The sequence below is a fragment of the Mus caroli genome, chromosome 18, assembly GCF_900094665.2.
Source record: "Mus caroli chromosome 18, CAROLI_EIJ_v1.1, whole genome shotgun sequence".
In the NCBI taxonomy this organism is placed as follows: Eukaryota; Metazoa; Chordata; class Mammalia; order Rodentia; family Muridae; genus Mus; species Mus caroli.
In genome coordinates this window covers 40,382,506-40,397,938 of record NC_034587.1, presented here as the reverse complement: position 1 = coordinate 40,397,938, position 15,433 = coordinate 40,382,506, and the positions used below count along the sequence as shown (strand labels likewise).

The window sequence follows — 15,433 nt, the reverse complement described above, 5'->3', positions numbered from 1 at the left end:
CCAATATATATAAAGAACTCAAGAAGGTGGACTCCAGAAAATCAAATAACCCCATTAAAAAATGGGGATCAGAGCTAAACAATGAATTCTTACCTGAGGAATACTGAATGGCTAAGAAGCACCTGAAAAACTGTTCAACATCCTTAATCATCAGGGAAATGCAAATCAAAACAACCCTGAGATTCCACCTCATACCAGTCTGAATGGCTAAGATGAAAACTCAGCAGTATCTTGAGAGTGGAGGAGGTGAGCTAAGTATGCAATTCCATCCACCTTGTGACCAAGAAAGCTAATTAGTGAAGGGATATGCTTTCTTCCCATTTCTCCCCCAACCCCAAATTTAATGAAATATTTTCACATCGAGGGAAATCACCCTGTTTGCCTGATGAACCCATGGGTGNTAGAACTGTAAACCCTCCCCTCTTTCCAGGTGTTCAGCCCTGCAGCCAGTGGCCCCAGCTCTTCCTCTCTTTCCATGGAATCCAACCTCCTCCTTGTATTTCAGGCCTGTAGATACTATAGGGCCTGTAGTGTCATTGCTTGGTTGGAGAATTGTCCCCTCTGTGGCTCCTCAGTGCAGATGCTCCATGGCTTCCACTTCATTCCACCTCTTTCTGACCTTGGAAAGGTCTGTTCTCCATAAAGAAGAAGAAGTGGGGCATTTTTCCATTTGGATGTGTTTCTAGTGCATATTTATTAGATTAAGCTTGAGCTGAAGTTTATATCATGTCATCTAAATGAAGGCAGCTGCTCCGCTCAGAGTTTTCCTGCTCTGCTTCTGCAAAAAAGCAAAATGAAATCTCCTTTGGGTACAAACAAGGATTTTCCAAATTGCTAAGCTAGGCTGAGCTTTCTTAAATGACACACTGAGAAATGTCCTTAAACCCACTGAGAAATGTATCTCCCACTCCTCATTATAGAAGCTTCCCTTTGCAGTGGACAGAGACAATCATGGAAAATTAAACTGGGTCAAACACAGAGAGGTTCTGCCTCAGTGGATACACCTACAACAGAGCTCCTCTAACCCTCAAGGACCATTAGAGGAATCAGAAAGCTTGTAAGAACCACAGGACTAGGAAGTCAGCTGTGAGCCTGTGTCTCCCAGAAACAACTGGGAAACTTCACCCATGTTAACACCACCTTATAGCTATCAAAGCAGAACCCAGGCAANAACCCTAATTAATATGATAATCTAGAAGAACAAAATCTCATGGGGCCTCACCCCTAGGCAAAGAATTACAGGCCACAAATAACTATTGAAAACAAATGAGAATTAGCCTTTCCCAGGTTGAGTCGGTGACTAGTTATCTAATACAAATTAGTTATCACTGAGATTATGTGCATACAAGCCCCTCCAAAAAGACTNCACAGGTTGCTTATATGTTTTTGCTGTTACATATATGTAACAATTATAATTTTAAAAAACCAGGCTAAAGGGTCATGCTTTTGAGAGGGATTGAGGGATGGCTATATGGGAGGGTTTGGAAGGAAGAAGTAATGTAATCATATTTGAATTAAAATAAACAAAATTTAAAAACATATTTACTCTGTATTTACTATGTTCCATTCAAAAACAAAGCAAGGGTCATTTCCTCATTGGAATAAGCCACAGCTGTGCTGTGACCAGAAGAGTGACATCATTATTGTTATGATGTACTCATGGGAGCAGTGTGTTAAGAGTGACCTTGACCTTGATAAACTGGCTTCATCCTGGGTTAACAAATGTGACCAGAAGATGGTTTATACAAGGCAGAAGATGTTTAATTATAAACTTTAACTTTTATGTGCCTTGTAAGGGAGGACTCTCACTGGAGCCTGGCAGAAAATATGTCCCGAATTCATTCAATGAGAATGGTTCATTTGTTTGGTTGGTTTGTTTTTCTGAGACAGGGTTTCTCTGTGTCGCTCTAGCTGTTCTGGAACTAGATCTACATACCAGAACAGCCTTGAACTCAGATATCTGCCTGCCTCTGCCTCCCAAGTGTTGAGCCCTTGGCTTTCTGTTGATTGATTTATTTGTCTGGAACAATTTGGCCCACCCTCAGTTTATCCCTAGACACACCCGGAAGTATGCCTCAACTAATCTAGTCTCCTAGGTGATCACAAATTCAATCAATTNTGGGTAGACTGTTAGGGCAGAGGTAACTGTTACCTGTCTAGCTTGCCATTTTGTGCTATCATTAATGCCATAAGGAAACTTTCTCACATGTTGTTACTGCCATCACTAGGATNTTCTGTGCTTTGGTGTTCTTGGAAGCCAATCACGTCAGAAGTCAGTTAGAACCACTTTGTATTGTTAACCACAATAAGCTTGGACCTGAACCAAGCACTCAGCCACACATCCTGCACCTGTGNATGAACTTTTATGGTATTTGCCTTTATAAGCTGCCCCTTGGATTGATCACAACATAAGAGAGACACCTGAACCTATTTAGAATAAGACTTTTGAGTAGGGGTCAAATAAAGTTTAAATTCTGAAGACTTCTCTTGGAACTGATACCTCACTTGACAGAAAGAGACATGTATGTGGGTAACAGATATCCTGGTTGGCAAGTTGAGACATGAACTTTAGACAAGGTCCATCCTGTTATGACATGAATGCTAGACAAGTCAAGTCCCCAGCTTCAGATGAATACCCCAAGCAAGCAGGATAAATGTAAAATAAAGGCTTGTTCCTCAGGAAATTCCCTATCTCTAAATCCTGATTGGTGGAATAATTTGACACAGATCTTTGTAGATTTCAGGCTTATAAAGTCATATAGGATTTTGACTCAAGGTCACAGTTGCCCAGTCTGACTTGAGGCCCTTACCCATCAGTTTTGGGGCAATGTTCAATAAACTAATCCTATCTGACCAAGATCAGTGTTCTGTGATTTGTGAGGTGATACCTGGATCTCAACAGACTGACCATCAAGGTTAATCACCACATATAGGAACTTCCCTCATCATCCCCCTGTATTTGAATTACTAACAACACAAAAAAAGAGGCTTAAGAATCCTTTTAATACTAATTCTATGCTTTGTAGTTACCAGCTGAGACAGGCTTGTTTCATCTGTCAACTCTCTTGCTTTTCCAGGNTCTCCCAGGGCACAAGGCTGAGATAGGAGCTAGCCTTAATAATTTCAGGGTGTAACTGCAGACAACAGCAGCCTAGGACTCCTGCCACCCCCATCTATGTTCAGCATCCATCTGCTTCTCCATAAACCTTGTTCATTGGGATAAAAATAGTAGGAATCAGCCATGAGAAGAAGAAGTTTTTTCTGTCATACCTATACTGTAAATAGGATTTTAGCAACACAGTAACTCAGGTAATAGTATCAGGAGGCATGATTTTCTTTCTGCTTGAATTCTGAATTCATTCATCTTATTCATGTATTTAAAATAGACAAACCTAGAGCCAAGGATGATATTAATATGTGAGCTGTCAGAATTTGAAACTATAGCATCTCGTTAGGTCGGAATAGGGTTGGAAGTCTGCACCTGGACTAACGGAGCCCAGATGAGTTTGATAGAGAAGGCAGGTGACCAGAGGCTGGGGGATCTGGCCCTAAACCTTAAGCTCCATGGCCTTAATCCAAGTACTTAAATCAGAGCACAGTATGGAGCAGATGCTCAATAGCTTTCCTTGAATAGAAATAAAGGAAAGAATGAACCAGCCAGCAAGTCAGGCAAGGAGATGTTCCCAGGGAGCAGGGTCTGAAAGAGGTGAAGAAGAAGTGACATTTTACTGGAATTTTAGATAAAACATGGACACTCTTATCAAATGATTTGCCTTTTAATAATAATAGTAAAAAGAAACCAGTTAAAAATTTAAAGATTCGACTGTATTGCTCCAATTGGGGAGATAAATATTTGCCCAACATATAAATTTTATTCTTTTCCCCCTTGAATGCATTTTAGCCCAGAGCATANAGATATTATTTTCCCAAATGTTGGCTGCAGTCATCTAAGAACTTTCTCCACTTTGTTTCTCTTATTTTAGGAGCAGGCACGGATGCTGGAAATGGGGATAACTGGCCCAGAAGGCCACTTTTTGAGCAGACTGGAAGAGGTGAGTTTTGTTGGGGGTTCAAGGGAAGAGCATGCAGAAAAAACCAAGATGGCAGTGAGGGTTGTTTTCACCAGTGTTTTCTGGGAGACTGGTTGTCACAGTCCTAGGGTGTCACTCACTTTATAGCTGGAATGTTTCTGTTTGGCCCTGCCTGAGACATATCCACACATAGTTTAGGCAAAAGTGAGGCTGGAAGAATGTGATAGAATCTATGATTCAATCTATCATTGTTGGGAGACTTCTCACAGAGACCTCTTCTGGCTAGAAGGTAGAATAGAGATGTTCATCTCTGACCTTCGCTTGCTTTACACTCCTTAGGCCTTCAGTAGGAGATCAGTGTGTCTCAATCTTTGCTAATCATGCCAAATTCTAGGGAAATTCTATGCACTTTTTTTTTATATTGCAATGAGTCTTTTAAAACACTGACAATGTGGGAAGTAGGACTTTTCACAGTCAATATGCCCTTCGATTCTTGTCTCTTATGTCAGGAACTGCTGCTGGCACAGGGCTCAGAGCTTGGAATTAATTGCCCACCTATCTGAAAGCAGGGTTCTTCTGAACTGCCACCTTGCATGATCTCAATCCCCCTCCTCTACCCCCCCCCCTTTGTCAATTTAGCTAATCAAGTATGGCAAATTCCACTGAAGAAGGAGAACCTAAACATTTAGTTCTTCCCTCATCTCTTCTACAGCTTTCAAGAATTTAAATGTAACACAGATATAGGGAAAGTTTCATATTACAATGGGGCTATACATTTTTGTAAGCCAAATGATACACTTGTATCAGGTGCATACAGATGGAGAAGTAGAATGTGGCCAGCTTACTAGATGCTGCCAGTTGATACTATCTGTAAATTAATGATGAACATTCCAGATACACACAACATTCCTGAAAAAAAAATGTGCCCTAATGATTCCAGGTTCTTTGTAAGAGACACTTATTCCTGACAGTGCTAACTCCAGGTGTTATCTCAGGTATTATTCATGGTCCTCCCACTTAAGGTAGTGGCATTGCATGGGTAAAGAATCTAAAAGTTAGAGGTCACTCATGGGCTGATCATGTTTGAAGGACTGAAAAATCACTTATGTAGTGTTAGCTGGCCACAGTGGTCAACACTGTTTGTGAAACTGGAAATGCTGGTCTCTGGAGGGATAGGCTGGCNAAACAGATTCCTTTAGACACAGCCAGGGGATTTCACAGCAAAGCCTATTTTTGTTCCTTGGATTGTTTTTCAACCTTGTTCCACCCCCACCACCTCAACCTTTCCCAGTCCCTTCTCCTTTTTAGTAAGAAGGCCACTTAGCTGTAAATCTATCCAGCTTCAGAAGCTCTTTTGAGTAAAGTTGAAACGTGATGTAACCTTCTAAAGATAGTCACGTTGTTGAAGTGCAGAAAACCCTTCGGTGCTGGAGGGAGCAGGATCAAAGGTGCCAGGGCTGGAACATGGGGCTGCTGAAGTGGTCAGCAAAGGTATGAAGGGTGAGTGAGTATAGGAAAAGCCAATGCTTTTTCATTTCAAATCCCCCCACCCCCAGATATAATCTCAAGTGATAATGTTCAGAAAGCAGAGCAATAGGCACTGAGCATATTCTCCAGTGTGNAGTATCTGGGTGCCTAAAGGGCTTTACCTGTCCCCCAGAGCCTTCTGGAGCATACCAGTTCCTCAAGCCGACTGAACCACAGTCACCATGGNGTGACTGGTTTGCATTATGCAGCCACTAGACATCTGTAAGTCATTTGAGGCATATTTGTTTTTCAAGTATTGGTCTATGCAAGCTAACCCAGAAAGTCATATCCATATGAAAAGGAATGGCAGCTGATTCAATGAGGAATTGCCATTGTCTGTCTCTCTCTCTCTCTCTACTTCAGGCTGAGCTGAACTGGTCAGGATTTAGGCAAGAGCAGACTTCTCATTGCTCAGAAAGTGTAACCAATAGTCACGCTAATGGCCAGTGTTCCAGGGACTAATAGCTCAAAGAGATTGGTCGTTTCATCCTTAAAACGGCTCCAGATGTCAGGACTCTGGTTCTCCCATTTAGGCAGGAAAGCAGCAGCACTGAAAGGCTGTGAGGTCTACCTGAGGTTACCTGGCTTGTATATAAGAGAATGAGTATTCACTCTCAGTCACCCAAGGGAGCCTGGGCTCTCCCACATCTCACTTGTTTAATCAAGATAATAAGTATTCCCTGTGGGTTAAGTGCAGCTAGCTTAGCTGGCATATTTGAAAGCATGAACTCTAAAGTTGGAGTAGGCTAAANGAGATCAGTAATAAAAACAGTGGCTGTGCTGCTGTGAAGCTCGGGAATTACCATAATAAGGAATCCTACATAGAACTAACTCTTTGCTGACCCCATAGCTTCAGGAAATGTCTTGATATCCTTGCCTTTCTGATGGCCTTCAGCTAGGGTTGACAGGATTGTGCTTTCCCAGAGCCTCTGCCCTGAGATTGGGAAGTTGAGGCTTTTTGGGGGGGTTGGCTGTTATGCTAACTATAGGAGAGGAGAAAGGTACAATGACAGACAGTAGCCTAGACACAGCACTAGGCTATTCTCCTCCTTTGTTGAGGGATAGAGACACAGGCAAGTCCAGGAACGGAACAGGGAAGATGAATCCCAGAAGCAGATTCAGGCTGTGTAATTTCAGACCCTCCTGGGTTGTTCCTAGCCTCACCAAAGTACCTTATCACCACCTGTTGTAGAGGCAGGGCCTGGAAAGGGTGAGGGGCTCTGCTTTACTGATTGCTGGGATTTGTTTTTGTAGCTGGAAGCTGAGGCTGTGTTCCGTGCCATCACCATTGCCAGCCAGACCAACTGTCCCCTTTATGTCACCAAGGTCATGAGCAAGAGCGCTGCTGATCTCATCTCACAAGCCAGGAAGAAAGGTGATTTGTGCTCCCAGGATGATGAATCTCCCACTGCACAATGTGGGTCCTCCCTTCCTCTCCAGGCTGCCCAATGTAATAGAAACCGCATCTCTTCTGTTTCTTGCCATGCTCTCTAGGGAGCTCTGTGTACAACTGGAGTTCCAAGGTTTCTTCCATCTGCCAAATAGTAAAGTGAAGCTCAGGATGGTTAAGTAACTTGCCTGAAATAAAAATAACAGCACAAATTAATTTCTCCAAGATTTAGTACATCTTCCACTCACTTTCCATCTGTCCTCTATCAGTTCACATTATCTGAGATTCATAAATAGACACCCCAGTCAATATTGTGCTAAATATAGAAGTCAAAGATCTAGGTTAAAACTGGCTTAAACAAGCCATCAATAAGTAAAGAATTGGTTGTAATTGGGGTATGGCTAGCTTGGAGGGTTTCGGCAATGACATTAGTACTCTAACATTTTCATCCACTGTTTTCTTAGTTCTTTTATCTCCCTGGTGGTTCCTCATCCAGTATTAACCATGACAGAAATAGATGATACTAGAGGGCATCTATTGTACTCAATTCTCAGTGAAGGGAACAATGAAGAAATGGCTCAAGCAAGCATCTAAGAATTTGTGATTATCTTGACTGGGAACTGTGTGCATCTCTGAACCAAAGGCTGTCCCAGAGACAGCATCATCTTCCAGTCCTGAGAGCCCATCACAGGGGTGTGGTTACTCCACCTGATCATTCAGGTCAGAACAAGTTATTTTAGAAAGGAGTGGGATGGCTTTTACACTGTGTTCTTCATGACCCAGGGCTCTGTCCTCATTGCCTTTCTGCCTTTTGCTGTGCTTTCCACTGTTGTTAATTTAACCAAGGCTTGCAGTGTCTTGAACTCCTTGTTCAAAGATTTTTATTGTTATTTATTATTTATTTGTTTATTTTGTTCCTTGTCCTTTGTGATAGACTCTTGGGTTCGGTGTGTTTGAGAAACTAGAGATGTGGGCTGTGCTTGATTGTGAAAGAAAATTCCCCAGGCAGTCATGCCTTGTTACTACCCTGTGCTGATGACCATCTGGTAGCAGAGAGACCCAAAATGAGTGATTCATCAGCTAAGTGATCCTGAGGAACATCAATGTCAGAGTGACTATGGTGCTGAGGGGCAGTCCAGTTGACTTCTGGCTTTGTATTTCAGCTCTCTGGCTTTCTGGACCCTTTTCCAATGGGAGAGGAGTCTTTCTAGGTGTCCAAATGTCTTCCTAGTGGTGAGGTTCTGGAGTATTCCCCACTTTTCCATGTTTATGGACAACCTGCTNTTTTATGTCTCAGCAGTTAATGATCCTACTCCCTGGGTAAGAGGCATTTGGGAGAACCAGGAAAGCAGTTGGATTCTCCTTGCTAGAAGTGAGGTCTGGATAGCAAGAGGGAAAAGGAGGGAGAAAGGAAGAACAGGAGAGACCACACACTCACCCTCTCCAATTGGTACCTTAACCTCACCTGCCCTCTGCTGGTGTATCCCATGTGAGCTCTGTGCTCAGAATCACCTGATGATGGAGTGTTTTCAGGTGTGAAATACTTCATATTCATGACAGAAACTTCTGCCCATTAGCCTTCTGACTTGTGATTGTCTGGTAAGGAGGACTCACACAGCTNTTCTTCCAGGGATAAGGGGATGTGCAATTCTGGGACAAAATAAGGGGCTGCAGATACTGAAGCTATGAACATCCTTTGGGCAACTATTCTCAGGGAGAATTGAGAGTACTACCAACAGGGAGATGGAATGTGGCTTCCTTGTGGATTTGTTCTGGTTCAATTTCCAAAGGATCTCATCAGCTCTCACCCATGCTGCTTAAGACCTCTGGTTCTCATAATTAGTATAAAAAAGTTATAAGTTAAGGCTGGCAGGGATGTGGGGGGGGGTGTCCCTCTCTATGAAAGCACTTGTGTCAAAGAACAAGGACCTTGTCCAGTATCTTCTACACACACACACACACACACACACACACACACACACACGCACACACTGTGTGTAATACAGTGAAACACTGACATGAATATTACAAATACTGACATTTCAAACAACTCTAAGACATGATATGGGCATTATTATCATGCTGTTTTGAATGAAGAAATTCATGCAATCAGCTGGGTGGATCAGTATCCAAATTCCCATATAATTGAGAATGTTACTTCTCCAACTTCTATTCTAAATGTGGTCCTAAGGAACAGTTGGTCCTCTCAAGGTTGCATTTCTCATAATTGTCAAGTGTTTTCCTTGAATCTTACTTCTTCATTCCTCTGTCAATCTTTTTCAACACCACCCCATAAGATAGTGATGTATATGTCAATTATTGCTAGTCTCATATTTTTTTCTGTAGTAGATACCACTAACCAGTCATGGATATCTTCTTATGAAACTAGACACATTATTAGAATTTCCCCTAGCTACTATTCCAGTAAACTGTTAACACTTGATTGAAATTGAAACAAGGCAAAACCTCTTTATAATGCTGGCTGCAAAATGTCATAGAACGTGGTTGTGCAAACTCTGGAGGCAGAATGTAGAAAAAGACAAAAGTCAAAACGTGCGTAAGGCTTGTCATCATATGATTCTCCCAAGATGCTGATGTAAATAAATGAGGGGCCAACCAACTTTAAGGAAAACCATTTCCTTCTGAATCACTATCTCTTTCTTAAAAGTTTAACATAAGCCTCATACAGCACCCAAGGGCCAGTTCCATCCTAATGCATTTAATATTACTGGGTCTCCAGTTCCGAGACACTGTTGTCAAATTGAAAAATGCATAGTCAAGGAAAACCACCATTAAAATATAAAACAGCAGTAACAAAACNATGTAAGAGGCCTGTATTCTACAGAATGGGTTTTACCCTGTAGGGTCAAACCTTGTCCTTGGACCAGGTTACTAGCAAGCTAACCTTGTCTAGTCAGTGAGCTGCCAGTTCAGTGAGAGACTGCCCCAAATAGTAAAATGAAGGACAGAGAAGGCATCCAATGTTGGCCTCTGGCCTCTAGACCCATGCACACACATGTATAAGTACATTCCCAAATGATTTGCTCATACACACACAACTAGTGTTTATTGAGTATCTACCGTGGGCCAGACCTTTCATGTATGGTAAGTCCTTTCAGAAGTTTGGGATTGTAAACAATGCCATCAGTTCTAGGTCATAATGCTTTGACATGTTAATGTGTCCTGNAATCACATAATCAGTAAATAGTTTTATTTTCTTCCTGTCAAACATAAAATTGCCTCAAAGTGTGAGGCTTACAGTCAGAGCTTATAACTAGTGACTTATTATTGTGAATATTGATTCATCCACTCATTCAAAACATTGTTCACATTTAATAGAGAAACAGACCTAAAATAAAACTGGGAATAGAAACTTGAACCCCTCGGGTGCCTCACTCCAGAGACACCATCTTGAGCAAAGTTATAGTTCTGATTAGATATGCTGGACCAGAGCACTACACATCTCTTACAAACCTGATATCCACTTCTTCCAGGAAATGTGGTCTTTGGTGAGCCCATCACTGCCAGCCTGGGAATAGATGGAACTCATTACTGGAGTAAGAACTGGGCCAAAGCAGCTGCTTTTGTGACATCCCCACCTCTGAGCCCTGACCCTACCACACCTGACTACATCAACTCATTGCTGGCCAGGTTGGTGTCAGAATGCCATGTATCCTGTGGGATCATCTTGGGGCCACCTCGGATGGGGGCTGTAGTAGTATTGGTTTAAGTGGTAGATGAGTGTCTACAGCATCAAATTCTCCAGCAGTTGTGAGTACAGAAAACTGGCTCGTCTACCTCACAGTTCAACTGATGACACAATTCCAGTGTGAATGATGGTTCTAGCAATTGATGCCTAACTTGGCCAAGCTTGGGCTCTCNCTTGCCCCTCATAACAATTTTATGAGTGAGGCATCACTTTATAGATTAATCAACTGATAGTCAGGGCATTTAAAAGCTCTTTTTCAGGACTCAAAGCATTGTCATGATGATACTTAATCAGCAATTATAGGGAGATTAAAAATCAGGCCACTGGTCATTTGAGTCCTTGCATGTTTAGTTTCTATTTGTATGTGTGTTTATATGTGTGCACACATAGGAGTGCACACTTGCCTGCGTATCTTTATGTGCACCTCATGTGCAGGTGACATCAGAGGCCATAAGAAGGTATAAGATAGCATGGAGCTGGGGTGAGAGCCAGTTGTGAGCCACCTGATATGACTGCTGAGGACGAAACCTGGATCCTCTGCAGCAAGTGCGAGTGATCATAGCCACTGAGTCAACTCTCCAGCCTTCATCTGAGTCTTTGTAATTGGCCACAGAAGACATGATCTGATTCTACTTCCTCACTTTATGGATGGGTAACAGCCCAAAGAGGAGAGGAAACTTAGCCAAGATCACACAGCTTAGTAGGAGATAGAGATATTACAAATGAAGTCATGAAGACATGATTTTTGGTTACCCAGTATTTTTCAGCCATCCCTCCTAAACATGTACAACTTTATCTTTTTCCAGCGGGGATCTGCAGCTCTCTGGTAGTGCCCACTGTACCTTTAGCACTGCCCAGAAAGCCATTGGGAAGGACAACTTCACAGCCATCCCTGAAGGCACCAATGGTGTGGAGGAGCGTATGTCTGTCATCTGGGACAAGGCTGTGGTAAGGGACTGAGGGAGGGTGGCCCAGGTAGAGCTATCCATGAACCAAATCAAAGGCTCATGCACTAATCAAACTAAAACCTGTCCCTCAGGGAATCCTTGAAAAGTATGTTCGGGGTGTAGGTGAGGTCTACAACCTCATGAGATATCCATGGATGTTGCAGGAGGTTTGACCACACTGTGTACACCAAGACTGAGTTATTTACTGGGAAAACCTGTTTTTCCTTGTGTGTCTCAGCCCTAGCATACAACTTTAATCCAAGAGCTTTCTGTTTATTGTAAACAGGGTTAAAGTCAACCATTGATTAAGAGGCAGAACAAGCAACCAGAAAGGGAGTGAACATAGGGAAAAAAATAACAGAGAGTAAGAGGATGAATACAGAGAGACCCAGAAAGTAGAAAGGGGGGGCTATTGGTTCGAAGGGTTAATGAGAAGTCATGGAGGAGAACTAGGTTTTGGGACATCAGCTGTGGATGAAGGTCATCAAAGGGTCATCTGGATGTTTTATCTGCCTCCCTGAGCTAGCAGGCTCTTACCCCAGCATTTGGCTCCTGCCTCTTTATTAGCAAAATCAAATGTTTGAAATTTTGTTAAAAACAACACAGAGAGCCAGGTGGCTCGTGTAACTTGGGAATTCACCTACTAGGAATGACTTCTAGGGTCTAGAAACTCTAAGACAGCTTCCATATACACCTTTCTGTCATCCAATTTCATGATCTGTGTTTAAAGCATAGTGAGTCCATTCTTTGTGTTAGAAAAGCGTTATAATTTCTTTATAATTATAAAATGTTGGATATGAAGCTTTGAAATGGCAAGCAATTCATCTGTCCCTAAAGCCACCAAGTCATAGCAGGAGCATCCCACATTGAAGGCTTGTGAACACCCTAGCCTATAAAAGGGATTGACTCTCAGTGTCCCTTGGCCAAGTAGCAATTTTTCCCCCTGGTTAAATCATAAAGATTGATGAAAGAAATAGCCATATCAATAAAGACACTCCTGAAGATTTTAGTAAAAATCATATTAACTTCACTATTCAGTCTGCTCCCTATGTGCAGTGCCAGTACAGTGTCTCTGAACTAACTAATACCTCCTTCATCTATGTGTGCAATCCAGTAAGCCCCTTGTTTGTGGGAATTTAAAGGCAGGGTTTGAAAGTTAATTCTTTCCATACTCAGACTGTTTGTTTTAAGAAAAGAGAAATTATAATCTTTTTGTCTCTTCTCTCATGTGGTTGGCTTTTNTCTATTTTTGTGAGCATTCTGTCTTTATGGATTCTTTATCTTACAGATANTATCTCAATGTATTAAAAATTAATATAAAACATACATGCTGTATATGATGCTTCTTTCAATATGGAGCCTTTAACTAGTCCCCTAAGATTAAGTCACTGGTGATAATCATAGTTGACTTACTCTATAAGAGGATTCTGTTATGGCCATAGGGCAACAAAATAACCACCACACACTTCTGAAAACATATCCTTATCATTTCGCAATAATACCTTGAGTCTTTTAATTGATAACATGATACATTCCCAATAATAAACCTCAGACAAATACATACATTAAAGAAAAAACCCTCCTAATTCTATAATACAGGGATGTCCACTATCACCATCTAAGCAAGGTTTTGTATATGTATCCTTTGAGCCTACAAATATACACATATAACAGAAGGAGGTGCTCACACTCACATGGTTTTTACTGTAAACTCTCTTTGATCCTTTTTGGAATTAGTAGAAGTAAATGCTTAAGTAAACATGAAGATAGCTAGAAAAAGTGCATTCTTTAGGGAAAGTCTTAAGCCACACATTTCCACATTTTCCCTGTGAAGGTCATACTGCCCAGCTGACCCTCCTGGATAGATGGAATCTGGACTCACTACCTTTGTATTCCTTGGTCACTTTGTTCTGGGCTCAGAAGCCTTGCATCCAATAGATAGAGCTTCCATATTTCCTGGTGACAACCCAGTTATGTACTCTTTGTATTTCAATAGGCCACAGGGAAGATGGATGAAAACCAGTTTGTGGCCGTGACAAGCACCAATGCTGCCAAGATATTCAACCTGTACCCTCGAAAGGGGAGAATAGCTGTGGGCTCTGACAGTGACCTTGTCATCTGGGATCCAGATGCCTTGAAGATTGTCTCTGCCAAGAACCACCAGTCGGTGAGGCACAGGGTGGTGGGATGGAGAATGTGTTGTAGAGCTGCTTATAGGGTGGACCAATCCCAGAGACTCAGATGGTCTGTGGTAATAATCTTGCCCTGAAGAGCTTTTTATTTTGTCTGTGATTGATTTTGTTTTGAAAGCAAGGGCTCAGGCTCAGGCAGGCTTCAATTTTGAATTGTTAATAATCCTATTTTTGTCTTCCAGTTTCTGGTGTGACAGTAAACACTCCATGTCCAGTTTACCCTAACTTTTAGTGGCATAAGAAAACCTTAAACTATTTATTTCTTTCCCCTGTTTTCCTGAGTGAGGTAGTCATTCAGGGATGAGGGCACAGAGGTAACTCCTCTCTGAAGGCTTGAGGGTTACAGAGGCTCAAACTGACTTCGTTTTGAACGAAAAGACAATTAAATATCCTCATTATCCACTCCAATTCTCCTACAAGGTTGAAACCTAAACCCAATTTTATGGCCCTAATTACTTGGTCATAAAAATAATATCTGAAGTGGTTATGTGCCGTGCATCTTGCTTCCAGTACACTGAATCTCATGACCAGTGGACACTGTTTGGGGGGGTACTGTTATCTTCTTTTTGTAGTTTTGCCTAACTTCTAGAAGNGCAGAGAAAGTATAGGATTGAGTACTGGCAGTGGTACTCAAACCTAGCACCCACCAGTATCCCTTAACGTGCAATGTTGTCTTCCTGCTGAACAAGAGAGGAAGGAGGTTAGAAACCCTACTCTAGGTAGTAATGGCCTTTGCTTCTAAATTACAAGGTGTTATGGAATTGTGTACCAACAGGGGCCTGAAGGTCATGTGTCACTGAATTCACCACTAAGCCACTAAGTACAGGCACACTGTGCAATGTCCCTGGGGGTGTTGTGGCTGAGTTTGTGATAATATGACCAGCAGTGGAAGTAGAATTCCAATTAGAGAATCTTAAAAGGTGCAAGGCATTTCGCTTTGTTTGAGCCATCCCTCTCCAGGATATGTCAGTCTCCTGGTTTTATTTGTTGTTGTTGTTGTTGCTTTGTTTTGTTTTTTTAATCAAGGCAGGCAGGTGTGTCCTTAGCTTGGATTGGCTTTACTATGTGACTCTGTTCCTGGTAGTACCAAAGGAGGGTCTGAAACATAGAAGATAACCCCAGTCTTCTCTCTTTTCTTCCTACACCCATGGCATGGCTTTGTCCCCATCCCTGAACCTAGGTTGCCGAATATAACATCTTTGAAGGGATGGAGCTGCGTGGGGCACCTCTGGTGGTTATCTGCCAGGGAAAGATCATGCTGGAAGATGGCAATCTGCATGTGACCCAGGGGGCTGGCCGCTTCATTCCCTGCAGCCCATTCTCTGACTATGTCTATAAGCGCATTAAAGCAAGGAGGAAGGTGAGTACCAATGAGGTATGGGGGTTAGAAAGGGAGTCTCATACAGCCCCTGGGATTCTGAGGACCAGGCTTCCTCAGACCAGGCACAGCCATAGCAACAGTTTGGCCCTGAAGCAATGATGTGCAGAATTCAAAGGCTTCAAAGAGAATGTGTAAAAAATGTTTAGCCAAAGAAAAACTTCATTTCCCCAAATAATTCTAATACATTAGTTTACATTATTATAGTTCCTTTCTTTCTTTCTTTCTTTCTTTCTTTCTTTCTTTCTTTCTTTCTTTC

At 42.1% G+C, this 15,433-nt stretch overlaps 1 protein-coding gene across 1 annotated transcript in view; it reads left to right on the top strand.

Annotated features, from left to right (window-relative positions):
• Positions 1-15,433, top strand: part of Dpysl3 (dihydropyrimidinase like 3) — a 106,573-nt gene that overhangs the window by 87,411 nt on the left and 3,729 nt on the right. The window contains 6 exon segments of the mRNA XM_029472077.1: positions 3,984-4,052; positions 6,813-6,933; positions 10,443-10,599; positions 11,464-11,605; positions 13,601-13,771; positions 14,977-15,156. Coding sequence (XP_029327937.1) covers positions 3,984-4,052; positions 6,813-6,933; positions 10,443-10,599; positions 11,464-11,605; positions 13,601-13,771; positions 14,977-15,156 — 840 coding nt within the window.